This window comes from Simochromis diagramma, unplaced genomic scaffold, assembly GCF_900408965.1.
Source record: "Simochromis diagramma unplaced genomic scaffold, fSimDia1.1 OVJJ01000402.1, whole genome shotgun sequence".
NCBI classification, from domain to species: Eukaryota; Metazoa; Chordata; class Actinopteri; order Cichliformes; family Cichlidae; genus Simochromis; species Simochromis diagramma.
Window position 1 is genome coordinate 2938970 of NW_024386972.1, and position 13935 is coordinate 2952904.

Here is a 13935-nt window from a genome sequence, read left to right on the forward strand (position 1 = left end):
GACAGAAACACATGTGACAGAAAACAAAGGAGGCACTAAGAGAGGTTAGGAAATGTGTGGGAGGAAGAAAACAATCAAGCCGAAGAGAAAAAGAACGCAATAAGGTGAGGATTAAAAGCAACACACACCAAAGGAGAGTAAAAAAACACTTACCTGCATGAATATAAATAGTATTTCTTCTCAAACCATGAGTATAGTTCCCACAGTCAACTTCCTTGAGTGATTTTACTCTCTTATATTTCCCCGCGGAGCCACACCGCCAGAGCCCCCGCAGGAATCAAGAAGAGCCAGTAGGACAGCTTTTTCTACTGTGCATTCACTCGGGTGAGCAGCACACAACATTGAAACATGTCACTGAAGTGAATCTCTGTAACTGTGGGTTTGTGGGGTTGACTTTCTTTTACAGAAAGTAGAGACGGGTGACCATGTGACCACGCTGAGCACCACTTGTAAATGAGACACCTTTAATTCTATATGGGAAAGCTGCTGGTTGGGTGTGTCTCCAAGGTGTGCTTTCATTTCTCTATTGTTGAACAGTTGCCAGCTATAGACTGGTTTTCTCTGGTCTACCTTACGGCCATGTGAAGCTCGTTTAAATGCCTTCAGGGCTTTCTTTTCTTTCTGATACTACTATGAAAGTGTATCTTATTATTGAGGGTACTAACCTATACTTGTGTTTAATTTAAAATTCTGAGACCAAAAATGATTCATATTATAGTAGATATTAATACAATTTCCATAAAAAAGTAATATTCTTATGTAAGTGCAAAAACCTTATGAACCCATCTAGATGACCCAAATACTGATACATAATTGTGCATGTGCAGTGCTGCTACTGCTGCAGATTTTATAGCGCTATAGGGACCTGATCTCTACTGTACATCATCAAGAGCTGTTATGTGCTCACATAAAACCGGTTATGTAAACCGGTTGATGCTGACCTAATTGTGGCTGAATGATTATCAGAACAAGCAACAAATTCTTCTTCTGCCTTGCATTCAACACCAACAACAGGTTGAGCAACAGCCTATCGACATGCATCAAACAAACCCCTATAATGTGTTTTTCTTCCTCCGTGCAAGAATGTAAGGAAACGATTACATGGGCTGGTATTTGTAAGTGTTCCCATATGGCTGAGGCACACAGTTTACATCAGACTGCGGACAAATCTCCACTGCTCAAAGCATACAGATTGATGGAGCAGACCCATGAATGATTAACAGGGTACTGATGGTGACAAAGGGCAGGTACTGGAATGCAATGCATCAGTTTTACAATTCTTACAATATCTTAAAATGTATGTAGATGCCAGGCCTTTACTGCAGCCACCTTCAGCTGCTGCTTGGTTGTGAGTCTTCATGCATTCAGTTGTGTGTTTAATAACTGAAACACATGCTCTGCTGGGTTGAGATCAGGTGACTGACTTGGGCATTGAAGAATGTTGTTGCCTTGAGCAACTCTTGGGCTGCAACATTGTCCTTCATCTTGAGAAAGTCTTAACTTTTATTATCCACACAGAGGCAAAACTAAAAGAAAGTGTGTCTTTCTCCAACAACTTATGTATATTCATTAATTTTTCATTAATATTCATTAATATCCAAGACAGCACAGCCTTAGAGTCCAAGCTCATTCCTGACTAATGATTCTTATCAAGCGGAAGTCACATAAGCTTTTGACGAAGTGCCCTGGAATTCAAAACAGGAAAAGCAAAGAGAAGGAAGGACGATGTTCTCCGTCCCTGACTGACTACTCCATCTATGGTAATGATTTTTCTTCCTGTTCTCATGACGTCCTTCAAAGACATGCAGACTATGTTGTAATCATTTTGCGTTCTGTTCCCACAAACTCCTTCAGAGACATGCAGACTCCATCTCTCCATCACTCTGTGACATCGAAGCAATGGAAGTCCAAATATTAGTGAATGTCAGTGTTATTACAGTTAAATGGTTGGAAATGGAGCCCCCCTGTGGCTATATGCCTCGCACTGCAGAGGTGATAAAATCTGCCATTGTTTACTTTACTGAAAAACTAAATTCGCTGGTGTTTAAGATCCATCCGTGAGAATATTTAAGTTCATCCAAGTCCTGGGTTTAACTTTTTCAAGTCATAAAAATTGACTGCTTTGCTAAACTATCAGCACTGAAGCAGACTTCACTCAAGTAATCTCAAATATTCTTCTTTATCCTGCAGGCAAATAAGAACAAGCAGATAAGGCTCCACGGACAGAGACTCGGTGATGAGAAGAAGGCAGACAAAACCACAGGCATGAGTGAACACAAATGACTTGTGATGCAACAGATAAACCTGCCTCCTGACTGACAGCCAACCCTCTGTTAGTTCTCTAATGATTACTGCTTCTTGAAGGAAACCTTTAGACAGACGTTCAAAGAGCCTGCAATCCGGTGGTTAAAGGGAAAAACAGAAAAATATGATGCAGCATTGTTCTTCGCAGGTCGAGGCAGTCTGACCTGAGCTCTGAGAAAGCAGGAGAGGGAAAAGAGCAAACATCAAAGAAGAACGAAAGAGGAAGGAAGAAGGAAAATAATACAAAAAGATGTGAGAAACAAAGAGAACTCTGGCAGTGTGCAACAAGCATCTCTGCCTCTCATTTCGAGGTCACTGTGAATCGAGCCAGGCGGCCCGTGATCCACGTGTTGGTGGGGAAGCTGTGAGAAAGAGCTTGGTCCGCAAACAGAAGGAAGGAGCCCTGAAGAAGCAAGATCAGATAATCACAGTTGCTCAGAGTTAAGACAGAAAACTAAATTTTTATATATATTTTTTGAGACAAAAATGCAGATTTTATTTATCTGTATCTGGACTTTAACAAAATTAAAAGAATAATACTGAATAAAAATATTCCCACATTTAGAAAAATTGTTGTGGTAAAAGTTTGTTTCTTTTAATTGGGATTTTAATAAGAATACAGAAACAAACACTTAAATTGCACCTTTTTGTTTAGTGTTTAGTGTTATGGCATGTTATTTTAAACATACTAGTCATGAAAATTGATCTGCTTCAATAATATTCACACTGCAGTGTCTACATTGCAGGGGATATGTATGGATTATGATTGTGAACTACAAAACACACCGCATACAGAAAATGATCAAAATGAGACAAAATAGTCACAATAAAATCTAAATAATCTACAGAGATCAAAGAGCTTTGAAGACTGGTTACAGACGATCCTGCACTTCACCTGAAGGTCCCAAAACACCTACAAAGAGAGGCAGAACATCTGCAAACATCTGCCACATAAATGTTTAAAAAGACAAAACATCTTCATATTTGGGGGCGACCTTTTAGATTTATAGATTGTTTGTCGAGTGAAATTCCCAGTATTTAAATGACCGTATATTACGGCGCAGTTTGTATTCACTGATGTGTGACGCCTCTATGCAAAGACGGGCTTGATGCATTCAAAAGATACCTACATCAACTTGAAAGCTATCGGGCTGCCGGTTCATTTCCATAGGGTCATATGACACACTCGCCACTGAATTGCACTCTATTCACCCTGACTTGACCTGTATTTGGATTGAGGGAAGTCTGCAACCTTCTGGATTCACTTATTTATTATTTGCTCAGACCACCTCAAAATGTGCAGTGTCTTCGGCATCAAGTGTTGTTTCATTTTCTTCAACACGCTCTTCTTGGTGAGTAATAGAGCAAATCTATTCTATCTAATTTTGATGAGAAGTGATGATTGACAGCACTGATTGGTGATATCATGGAAAGATTAGAATCAATAAAGAGCAGGAGTAGTAGAGGTAACGAAAGAATAAAGCCAAAATTGAATCACTCATATCTTTTTAGAAGTCCAGGAAACTTTGACTGCGCGCCAGATTATCCAAGGGAAGATACACATGCAACAAGAGACTTGATTTGCCCTTCCAAATTTCCAAAACACACTCATATTAAGCCGTCTTGTGGGGTTGTAGCAGCTGAGCTGAGCAAAGGGAACTTTAACAAATTTAGAAGCTAATCAGTATCATCGCCAGATAAACCTGCACGGTGTCCTGTGCACGCTCCAGAAATTTTATGCCCTAAATACTAACTGGTGCATGACGTGTAACCCACACAGAGTAACCTTTATGAAATATATCTATTTTAAAAATATTTCAAGAAAAATGTCATACTTTTGAGATCTATTATTAAGGTTGATAACTTTTTGTGCCAGCAATACACACATTCAAATTTTATGAAATGCAAATAACGCAGTGTTACGCTGAAGATGAGGATGTCACACACTGGTAGGCAGTCAGTGAGAGCACACAATCCAATTACAAAGCTGTCAAAGGGCAAAAATCCAATAACAGGCAATGGTTGTATGATTATAAAGGACAAAATAACATATACTAACACGAGTGCTCTTGAGCTTCAGGGCACAAACTGATGGCCAGAAATTCTCCTTCAGGATTTTCTCGTCCAGGTCCTGAAGTAGCAACAAAGCCCCAGACCATCACAGACCACCACCATGTTTGACTGCTTGTGTGATGTTTTTTTTAAATAAACTGTTGTGTTATTTTTATGTCAGATGTAATGGGACTCAAACCTTCCAGAAAGTTTAGCTTATGTCTTTTCCATCCACCGAATATTTACCCAGATTTTCTGCCAAATGTTAGACGAGCCTTTGTGCTTCTTCTGTTCTCTGTGGTCAGCTGTGGTTTTCTTCCATGAATGCCATTTTTACCCAGTCTCTTTGTTATTATTGAATCGTGAACCTTGAGCTCAGCTAATATAAGTGAAGCCTACAGGTCTTTAAATGTTGTTCTGGGGTCTTTTGTGACCTCCTGGATGAGTCGTCGATGAACTCTTGGAGTAATCTTGGTAGGACGGCCACTCCTGGGAAAGTTCACCACTGTTCCAAGTTTACTTCATTTGCTGGAGTCTCAAAATTGCTTTTACTTTTTAACATAGGGACAGGTAAGTTTATATTGAAATGAGGTCGTATTGACAGGAATGAACAAAATCACCCTCTTTTAATTTAGTGTTTCCATGTAAATCACTACATTGCTGTCCTGCTGTTAAACTTCTTTTTTTCAGCTGTCTGGGGTTGCCCTCATCACTATAGGAGTGCTGCAGTACTCGACGTATTCAGATATCGGCACCTTCACAGGGAGCAACTTGTCTAAAATTGCTATAGTCCTCATTGCAGTGGGGGTCATCATAGCCTTCGTATCCCTCTTGGGCCACATTGGTGCATTCTTTAATAGTTCATCTATGGTTGCTTGTGTAAGTACTGTAATGAAATTAAATGTGATTAAGTGGCGATTCTTTCCAAAAGCTTTTTTTAATGAGCACTGGAGATGTTCTGGAGATCTCTAACAGCGTTCACTTTCTTTATCTATAGTTCATCTGCATCCTGATAGTGATCATCCTCTTGGAGGTCCTCACAGGAGCCGCCTTTTACATATTTCGCAGTAGGGTAAGACATTAAAATCGCACCAGAAAGGAACTACTTGAGATCAAGGTCAAATTTTGCCATTAGCAGTGGTTCTCCAGTCATAATATCAGTAGCATTACTTAAAATATATCTAAGTTCTAGTGTCTGTTCTGGTTATTTTATCTGATTTTCTCTGTAGGCCGCCCTTCTGCAGATGGCTAATGGTGTCAACGCCAAAGCACAGGAAGTGATTAACGACTACAGCCCTGAGAGGAGACATGCAATTGACAAAATTCAGGAAAAGGTGACACGCAGAGCCTACTGTAATGTTCTATATTTTTGAGAAACACCTGATGGATTGGAGGAAGTGCAAAAACCCCTTATAGGGACTCTTCATTTCCTCTCTTGATGGGAAAATGATGCCTGCTTTAAATTTCTGCTGCAACATTCAGATGGTAAGGTCAGAATCTGGTGTAAACATGAAAGCGTGGCTCCATCCTGCATTGTATCAATGATTCAAGCTCTTGGTGGTTTAATGCAGCAGAAGATACTTTCTTCACCCTCTTAGTACCAAATGAGTATCATTGCTGAACATCTCCATGTCATTGTGACCCACAGTGTACCCACGTTCTAATGTCCACAGTTTTCAACACGACATGCTCAGATTTTGTGCATTGCTGGATGCCATTAACAGCAAAAGCTGGTTTAATTTAGGTGAAAAACAGAAAAAGGTCAAGGCCGAGGTCACCCCAAATGTGAAAATCAGTAAAAATTTTATATTACTCACAAATTTTTTATGGATATTATATGGTCGTTATAAAAGCAGGCTGACATCAGCATGTTGTAATAAAAACATCATAAAACATCAAAGGTTTAGTATTGCCCCTGCTACTCGGATGGAGTTGCTCTATCTGAGTGCTCTTGTTTACAGTCAAATTAAGATGACTAACTTTAATATAAGAGTGTGAAGACAATCTGCAAAGAGTGAGAGGGTAATTAACAAAGACCAGCAATGAGAAAAATGCTGGAATTACTTAGGGAGTTTAAGTTTGAAGGCTTACATCTCAGCATGAATCTGTACCATAAAGAATTAAGGCAACTCTGAAGGTAAAAGGAGGCCCAACCTAATGCTAGCAAGGTGTACCTAATAAAGTGGCTAGTAAGTGTAAATAACACGCCTTCAGCATCTGTGTGAAAATTAGTAGTTAAGTAGACAAACTGACTTTCTACAAAGCAACACTTGAAGAATATTTATCGTGAACCACAAATAGTCACAACCAGTGATTGATACAGCTTTGGTGCTTCACTATCACAGTGTCGTTATCATTACAGTTCAAGTGTTGTGGTGCGGACAGCTATGCCGACTGGTCCCAGAGCGCGGGCTGGGAAAAGCACGACGCCGTGCCAGATTCCTGCTGCGTGGTGAAGAGTGAGGGCTGTGGACAGGACAAGGAGAAGGCACATAAAAAGGTCTGACAGGAAATCATTTCAAGCAATTTTCATCTATTTTCTGCAAACAAATACTGTATTTTATGACCGTGCGATCCTCCTCAGGGCTGCCTTTGGGCAATCAGTGTCTTCCTGTTGAAAAATCTGGTGTGGGTCGGCGCTGTCTGCATTGCTCTTGGAGTCACGGAGGTAAGCTTCTGCAATTTCCCCTTGCTCACATTTAACTGTGAAGCAAAATGCTCACATTGCAAGAGTAAATGTCATATTACTGTAAGAAATGATCATTTTAAATGCCAATCCAGTACACTTACCTACTGATTAACTGTGCAGGAGCCAGTGTGAGCCCAAAAGGTTAATTTTAATCTGTTTTAGGTGGAAAAAAGACAAAGAAAAATCAGAAATGTCAAACATCTAAAGATACCCCAAATGTCTCTACATAAAAATAAAAACATGTATACTGGATTAATTTAGTAATTTAGTTTCTAGCAGTAGCAGACATTGTAAAGAATATTTAAATAGCAGAGGATAACTTGAATGATAATAAAGCCTGTCTCATCCTGACTGCCTCAGGTGATGAAATGAAGAAAAAATTACTTTTTTCCAGAACAAGAAAATAACCTGTTGGGTGTGCCATTGAGTTCATTTGCTGCCAGTAACTTCTGACCTTTTCCCTGTTGCAGGTTTTTGGAGTATTAGTCGGGGTGTGCTTGTGTCTGGACATTAAGCGAAAGAACTACGAAAACATCAGCTAATGCATCATCACTGCTCTATTATCTCTGGATGCTCGACTGTGTCTAGAAAAAAATATTATCTACATAATTGCTATAATTGCAGCTGGTATCTAACAAAGAGAAATTGATCTGCTATAGTGGTGAAAAAATCTATTTTAAATTAACATTCATGCTTGCTATGCACACAATTATTAAACATGTGATCGCATTGGGGTTTTGTGGTGTTGTTTAATTAGCTTTTAACAATTAAAAACGTGTGTTGTGATTAGAAGGTTACATACACTCATCATGGGCATGAATTCTTTCATTTTAGGCTTTTAGTTATATTTTTGACTGTTCTTTTCCAGGGTTGAATGATTTTACAGGCTATATGTCTAATGTCTTTAAAAAAACGAGAATTAAGTGCGCTAGTTTGTCATAAATTGCGACGTTTGTGAGGAGAAAACATAGAGGCAGATGGTGGTGAGCTAATAGTGAAACATTTATTCAGGCTAAGAACCAAAATACAAAATGAAGCATAAAATACAAAAGGAAAACTGAAAGCTTCAACTTACCGGAATCTAAACTGGGAATTAGGGCTAGGGCATACAGGAGCTGGGAGACAAGAGAGGAAGATGACTGACACTCTGACAAAGGGAGACTGAGACAGTATATACACAGGATAGTGATTCGGGTCAGTGGAGACAGTTGGTGAGAACAAAACACGGTGAACCGAATCACAGTCGACAAGACAAGGATGCAAAATTAAAAGAAAAGCAAACAGAACACACCTAGTAAGTAAGTAAAATAGGAAGTGATAATTACACAGGGTGGACACAGACATATAAATGAACTTCACAAGAAACTTGACACAGGAGGAAGAAAAAAAATAAGAGACACATAAACTCTAAAGGAATTTAGAATAGAGAACAAGACTAAACACACTACGAGGATTACTACCAGAAATAATATACGTAAATATTACGCAATGTTGGGATCGCATAATATATAATAAATGAGAGACCATAAATTCAAAACACAAGGTCGACTGACCCAGGGCCATGACTCACAGCTGAATCAGCGTTTCCAAACTTTAGATCCAGTTCTATGGATGGACAGTCTTTATTTGTTTGTTTTGTTTTTGGGTGAATTGGCCCTTTAATGAGCAGAGAGGGCAGATTAGTTTGGTAGCCATCCTGAAAAACTATTTGCGACACAGCAGACAAACACCAAACTGTGATTACATGCCATTTAATGTGTAATCGGACAGGTAGAAAAGAGCAGACTGTGATTTAATGCAAGAGCCTGACCAATTCTGTCTCTGCATCTGGAATAATTAACAGTTGTGCCTGACAGCACTGCTGTGCCACTTACCCTGTGAAGCTACTGCTATACAAAATAAATGAAAAGACTCTCACAAACAGCTGGAGGAAAGAAACACACTTTCAGCTCAGTTTCAGGGTTTTTTTTTGTGTGTTTTTTCACCTCTTTGTGATGTCTAAAGACAAGTGTTGGTGCTGTGGATCCCTTTATAGGCATAACTGCCATATGCCCGCCCCTCTGGTGTTTGAACTCCTGTTCTCCTGACCTGACAAAAAACAAACAAACAAAAAACCAGGAATCACGAGGAAGGTGCATTGGACAGGAAAATAGAAAATTTCGCATGGTTCCTTTGTAGGAGCTTCTCAGTCACTGTGAATTAAAGTACTGTGTCATCTTTCATCTGAAACATGGGGTGAAAAAGGCTAATACAAGTCTGGTAGATGATTTCCAAGGTGCGGATGTCTACAAGAATGTGATTCAAATGCTTTCAAAAAGTTATGTGTTTTTATTGTAATACCTGTACTGATTTTACTAAATCGTACCTGGCATGTGTGATCCATACACTTTTAATTAAAAAGACTAAAACTAACACAAACTATTAAAAAATATACAAAACTATAATAGCTCGAATGGTTGTCCTGTCATCCTCAAACACTCAACCATTTAGCAGGCAGATAGCTGTCCCTCCCTGAGCCGTGATCTTGTTAAAACTGAGTTTTTCCTTCCCACTGTCACCAAGTAATTGTTCATAGGGGGTCATCATAGCCTTTGTTGATTGTTTGGGGTCTTTTCTTTATTATTTAAGGGTCTTCACCTTAAATTATAAACCGCCTTAAGGTGACTGTTGTTGTGATTTGGCTCTATACTCATAAAAATTGAGATTAATTGAATTTCAAAACAAACAAACAAACAAATAAAATCTGCTGTATATCAGGTGACTCCAGGGGGCCCTATTTAGAGTAGGTTTGGGTACAGGCAATTCAGTGCCACAACCTACTTCAAAGACTTAAACATTATAAATGTAATAATAGCAAAAACAAAATTTGGTATATAATAATATAAAGAAAGCCATGCCACAGTAATGAAAAATGTCAAATTATTTTCATTTTTACAACTTAAACGTAAGCTGAACAAAGATGATTGAGGACATGGCACTTTAGGCTAAGAAAAGGCTAGGGATGGAAAAAGTAAAAATCCATTACCTTGAATACATATAATAGTTTCCTGTAATAGATACAGGCGGTTAATAGTGTAAGACAAGCTTTTAGAAATAAACTCTGGCCTGTTTTTTTTACCCATATTATGGTATGTTCGCTCATGGGGAGTATAAAAATAACTGCTAAGTATGGCAGTCATCGGCTGGCGACAATTTAAGCAACTAAACTACATTTCCCAGAAATCCCGTGAAGGGGGGAAATGTGTCCGTTGGCAAAATCCGTCCGCCTCCCGATAAATTTATCAGCGGGGAGAGTAGCATGCGTGATCCCGACAGCCAGAAACAAAACTAACAGAGGAGCAGAATAATCGAAAACATTGAGGCTGAAAATACAGGTAAAAACACAGATTAACTGTAATGTAATTTACGGCCTCGTTAATCCCACTAAATCCCTCGTATCTAACTTCGTTCACTAGCTAGCAGGCTGTGTAGCGTTCAGTTCACTTTATAAAAATAATCCCAGTTGTAGTACAGTTGACCAAAAAAAAACCCTTAAAGAAACTTTGACATGAATTAAACTAAGAGGAGATGATTACGTAGGCTTCATTGAATATAAGCTGGGCTGATTATTTGTAGAGTTATTTAAGTAAATTTTTAAATAAATGTTCTTTCCTTTGTTCTTTCTTCCAAGCAGCATGTCAGATGTTTTAATCCAGCGGATAAAGGAGCTGGAGGCTGAGCTGGAGAAGCTCAGGTCCCAGCTGAAAGAGAGCAGTGAAACTGGAGATGTTGAAATGTCATCCAGTCCATCCCTTAATGAAGACTGTAAATCTGATGGGAACACTGGCAGCAGCAAAAAGGAGAGAAAGAAAGCAGGAAAAGATCGTCCTTTTGACTTCTCTGCACACCCCCGGCGCCATGTGGCTCTGCGGCTGGCTTACCTGGGGTGGGCCTATCAGGGGTTTGCAGTCCAGGAGAACACAGACAACACTGTGGAGGCCAGACTCTTTGAAGCCCTGCTAAAGACTCGGCTGATCCAGGACCGCCAGACTTCCAATTACCACCGCTGTGGGCGCACTGATAAAGGAGTCAGTGCTTTTTCCCAAGTGAGTTAGCAGAGATACATATTTTTTACTCATATCCTCCTTCTGTCGGATGCCCCCTTTATGAGTTACCACAGCTTATCATCGACCTCCATTTTAACCTGAAAAGACTCTGTACCTTAATACTATTAATAGTTTTTCATGTGGTTAATTTTTTCCCCCGCAGGTCATAACCATCGACTTGCGCTCCACGCAGTTTTGTGCCGGTTTGGGCATCACACTGCCTGAAAATGTTGACGTCAGTACCAAAGCCGCTTCTTCTGCCACATCTGAGCTTCCATACGTGAAGATGCTGAACAGAGTCCTGCCGCAGGACATCAGGGTCTTGGACTGGGCACCAGTAGTGGAGGGTTTCAGCGCACGCTTCGACTGTCAGTCCCGCACGTACCGCTACTACTTCCCCCGAGGATCTCTGGATGTGGTGCTGATGGCGGAAGCTGCTAAAAGGTGGGTGGAGAACACATAAAAGGTAAACACACCTTTAAAACTTAGCCCTTATTTGACAACCTCCTTGCTTCCGGCAGATATGAGGGGACTCATGACTTCAGGAACCTGTGTAAAATGGACGTGGGCAACGGTGTCCTGCAGTTCGAGAGGACCATCTTATCAGCCACAGTCAAGCCTGCGCAGCCTCAGCATGCCTCCAGCACAGACCAGTATGACCTCTTCATATTTGAGATCAAAGGATTAGCCTTCCTTTACCACCAGGTACCAGGAGAGAGTTACTCTACACTGCTTTCCCTTTACCCTTCATCTCTTGCAAACATTTTTTAATGTGAAAGTTTAGATTTAGAGAAACCGGATCAGAGGATGTCAGATGCAGCATCTCATGGAGTTTAAGGTTGAATGGTTTGGTGGTATGTAGTGATTTTTTGGTTATTTCCTTTTATGTGCTGCAGGTACGGTGCATGATGGCTGTGCTTCTGTTGATTGGACAGAAGCTGGAAGCCGCGGATATAATCAATCAGCTCCTGGATGTGGAGAATACCCCCAGGAAGCCCCAGTACAGGTGAACTGACTGCTGTAGAAGTGGTTAAAATATTCAAATAAAAATAATATATTTATCATATGAATCTGTGTCATCTTCAGCATGGCAGTAGACTACCCTTTGGTGCTGTACAACTGCCACTTTGAAGGCCTGAGCTGGACGCAGGAGAGTGAAGAGGGGGGCTTTGTCCTGGCTGCACTGCAGCAGCACTGGACCCAGAGCACGGTGAAGGCCCACGTCCTGCAGGGGATGATCCAGGGCTTGGAAGACCGAGGTGAGAAGCTGGATAAGAGAAGTGAAGATTTTTAAGGCATTTAAATAGTTTCTCTCAAGTTATGTTTTGCATAATTTTAGTTGTTTTGTGGTTATTTACTGTATTTTTAAAATTTTGTCATTTGTGTACATATTTCTATTCTCTTTTTTTGCCTAAATTTTGCTGTTTTATGCATTTCTGATTGTTTAGTGTCACAATGATAATATCGAGTCACGTTTGGGATATTTTGTGTCTACATGTGTTTGTTATACATGATTTCTGCATCTCATTTCGGTTGTTTTGTGTGTGGATATGAGCTTACAGGCCACTTTATTAGGTACATGTTCCTTTTACCTTCACAACTGTCATAATTCTTGTGTTATCCTGCTGGAAGTAACCATCAGAAGAAGATGAAAGTGTACCTAGAAAAGATCCTCCACACTATGACACTGTCACCGGTGTGAACCATTGATAGAAGGCAGGATGGATCCATGCTTTTATGTGTTTACACCAAATTCTTATCCAAACATCCAAATGTTGCAGCAGAAATCGAGACCCATCAAATCAGACAACATTAATCTAATCTTCTATTGTACAGTTTTGGTGACACCATGTAAAATGTACCCTCAGTTTCCTGTTCTTATCTGAGAGGAGTGGCACTTGGTGTGGGCTTCTGCTGCTGTAGCCCATCTGCTTCAAGGTTTGACTACTTCTACTGGAAAATCCCAGTAAAGTAATTGTTTCTTAAAAACTCAGTCCAGCTCATCTGCCACCAACTACAGTGTTCCCGCTTCTGATGCTCTGTTTAAACGTCAGGGCGTCTTGAATCTGTCTAAATATGATTTGCTCCATTGTGATTAGCCGATTAGATATTTGTGCTAACAACCAGTTGTACCTAATGAAGTGGATGTACCTGTATTTCTAGGATGTCAGAGTATTTTTTTATTTTTTTTTTTTTTTTATGATCTAGGAATGCACCTAGTTGGGCCAGCCAGTTATCTGCTTTGACATGAGTCAAAATGCCTGCTGTGAAAAAACATTGTACAAACTATCTCACTGCTCTTCATCCACAGGAGCTGTGTCCTCCAACCACTGCTGGCTGGTAGAAGGCAGCAGGCAGAGAAATTACCGGCCGCTCCTGGAGCGCCCGTGCTGCGAGAGCCTCGAGTCGAGGATAAATCATTTCGTGAAAAGAGGCAGACTGGAGCGCGAAGAAGGGGAGAATGGAGGCGAAATGATCCACAGGGGAAAAAGATCTAAACATTCAAACATTTCTTCAGAGACGCCAAAACAAAATATGGATTCAAAAGAAGATTAATTTTCTTTAAACTTAAGAAAGGACTTGCAAGATGTATTTTGTAGTAATTTTCAACCATAAATGTTTAATTTTCATTTTATTTACTACAAACAGCGCACGGATATCTTTGACTCATGCTGGTGCGTGTTTTGCTTTAAAATAAACACATTTTGGAGAAAGCTGGACTCGCTGAGTTTTGCTTGACGGGGAACTAAAGCTAGGCGGAACCAACGCTAATAGAAATATGAGATGTCGGGTTAATTAAGAGGT

The 13935-nt window shown here is 40.0% G+C and overlaps 2 protein-coding genes and 1 long non-coding RNA gene across 8 annotated transcripts; 2 read left to right on the top strand and 1 right to left on the bottom strand.

Annotated features, from left to right (window-relative positions):
* The first annotated feature begins 208 nt into the window (after positions 1-208).
* LOC120738010 (CD63 antigen-like) lies at positions 209-8159 on the top strand. Of its 5 annotated transcripts, none has more exons than XM_040039017.1 (8): positions 209-324; positions 2191-3656; positions 5047-5235; positions 5354-5428; positions 5586-5690; positions 6719-6856; positions 6941-7024; positions 7516-8159. In XM_040039017.1, the coding sequence occupies exons 2-8, from the start codon at positions 3600-3602 to the stop codon at positions 7585-7587; spliced, it is 720 nt and encodes a 239-aa protein (XP_039894951.1). In that variant the 5' UTR covers positions 209-324; positions 2191-3599; the 3' UTR covers positions 7588-8159. The 5 variants fall into 5 exon arrangements, with proteins under 5 accessions (XP_039894951.1, XP_039894949.1, XP_039894947.1 ...); XM_040039015.1 differs by lacking the exon at positions 209-324 and having other exon boundaries at positions 622-2332; positions 2453-3656; XM_040039013.1 differs by lacking the exon at positions 209-324 and adding an exon at positions 622-1992.
* LOC120738012 lies at positions 6855-8691 on the bottom strand. Its single transcript, XR_005696887.1, has 3 exons — positions 8616-8691; positions 8121-8160; positions 6855-7198 (listed from the first exon to the last, which is right to left on the bottom strand). It is a non-coding gene; the product is annotated as an uncharacterized LOC120738012 (long non-coding RNA).
* Positions 8692-10260: 1569 nt separating this feature from the next.
* Positions 10261-13844, top strand: pus3 (pseudouridylate synthase 3). Of its 2 annotated transcripts, none has more exons than XM_040039012.1 (7): positions 10261-10419; positions 10716-11130; positions 11294-11574; positions 11652-11835; positions 12027-12136; positions 12217-12389; positions 13442-13844. In XM_040039012.1, exons 2-7 carry the CDS (start codon positions 10720-10722, stop codon positions 13684-13686), a joined length of 1404 nt encoding a protein of 467 aa, XP_039894946.1. In that variant the 5' UTR covers positions 10261-10419; positions 10716-10719; the 3' UTR covers positions 13687-13844. The 2 variants fall into 2 exon arrangements, with proteins under 2 accessions (XP_039894946.1, XP_039894945.1); XM_040039011.1 differs by having other exon boundaries at positions 10262-10419; positions 10719-11130.
* Positions 13845-13935: the final 91 nt, after the last annotated feature.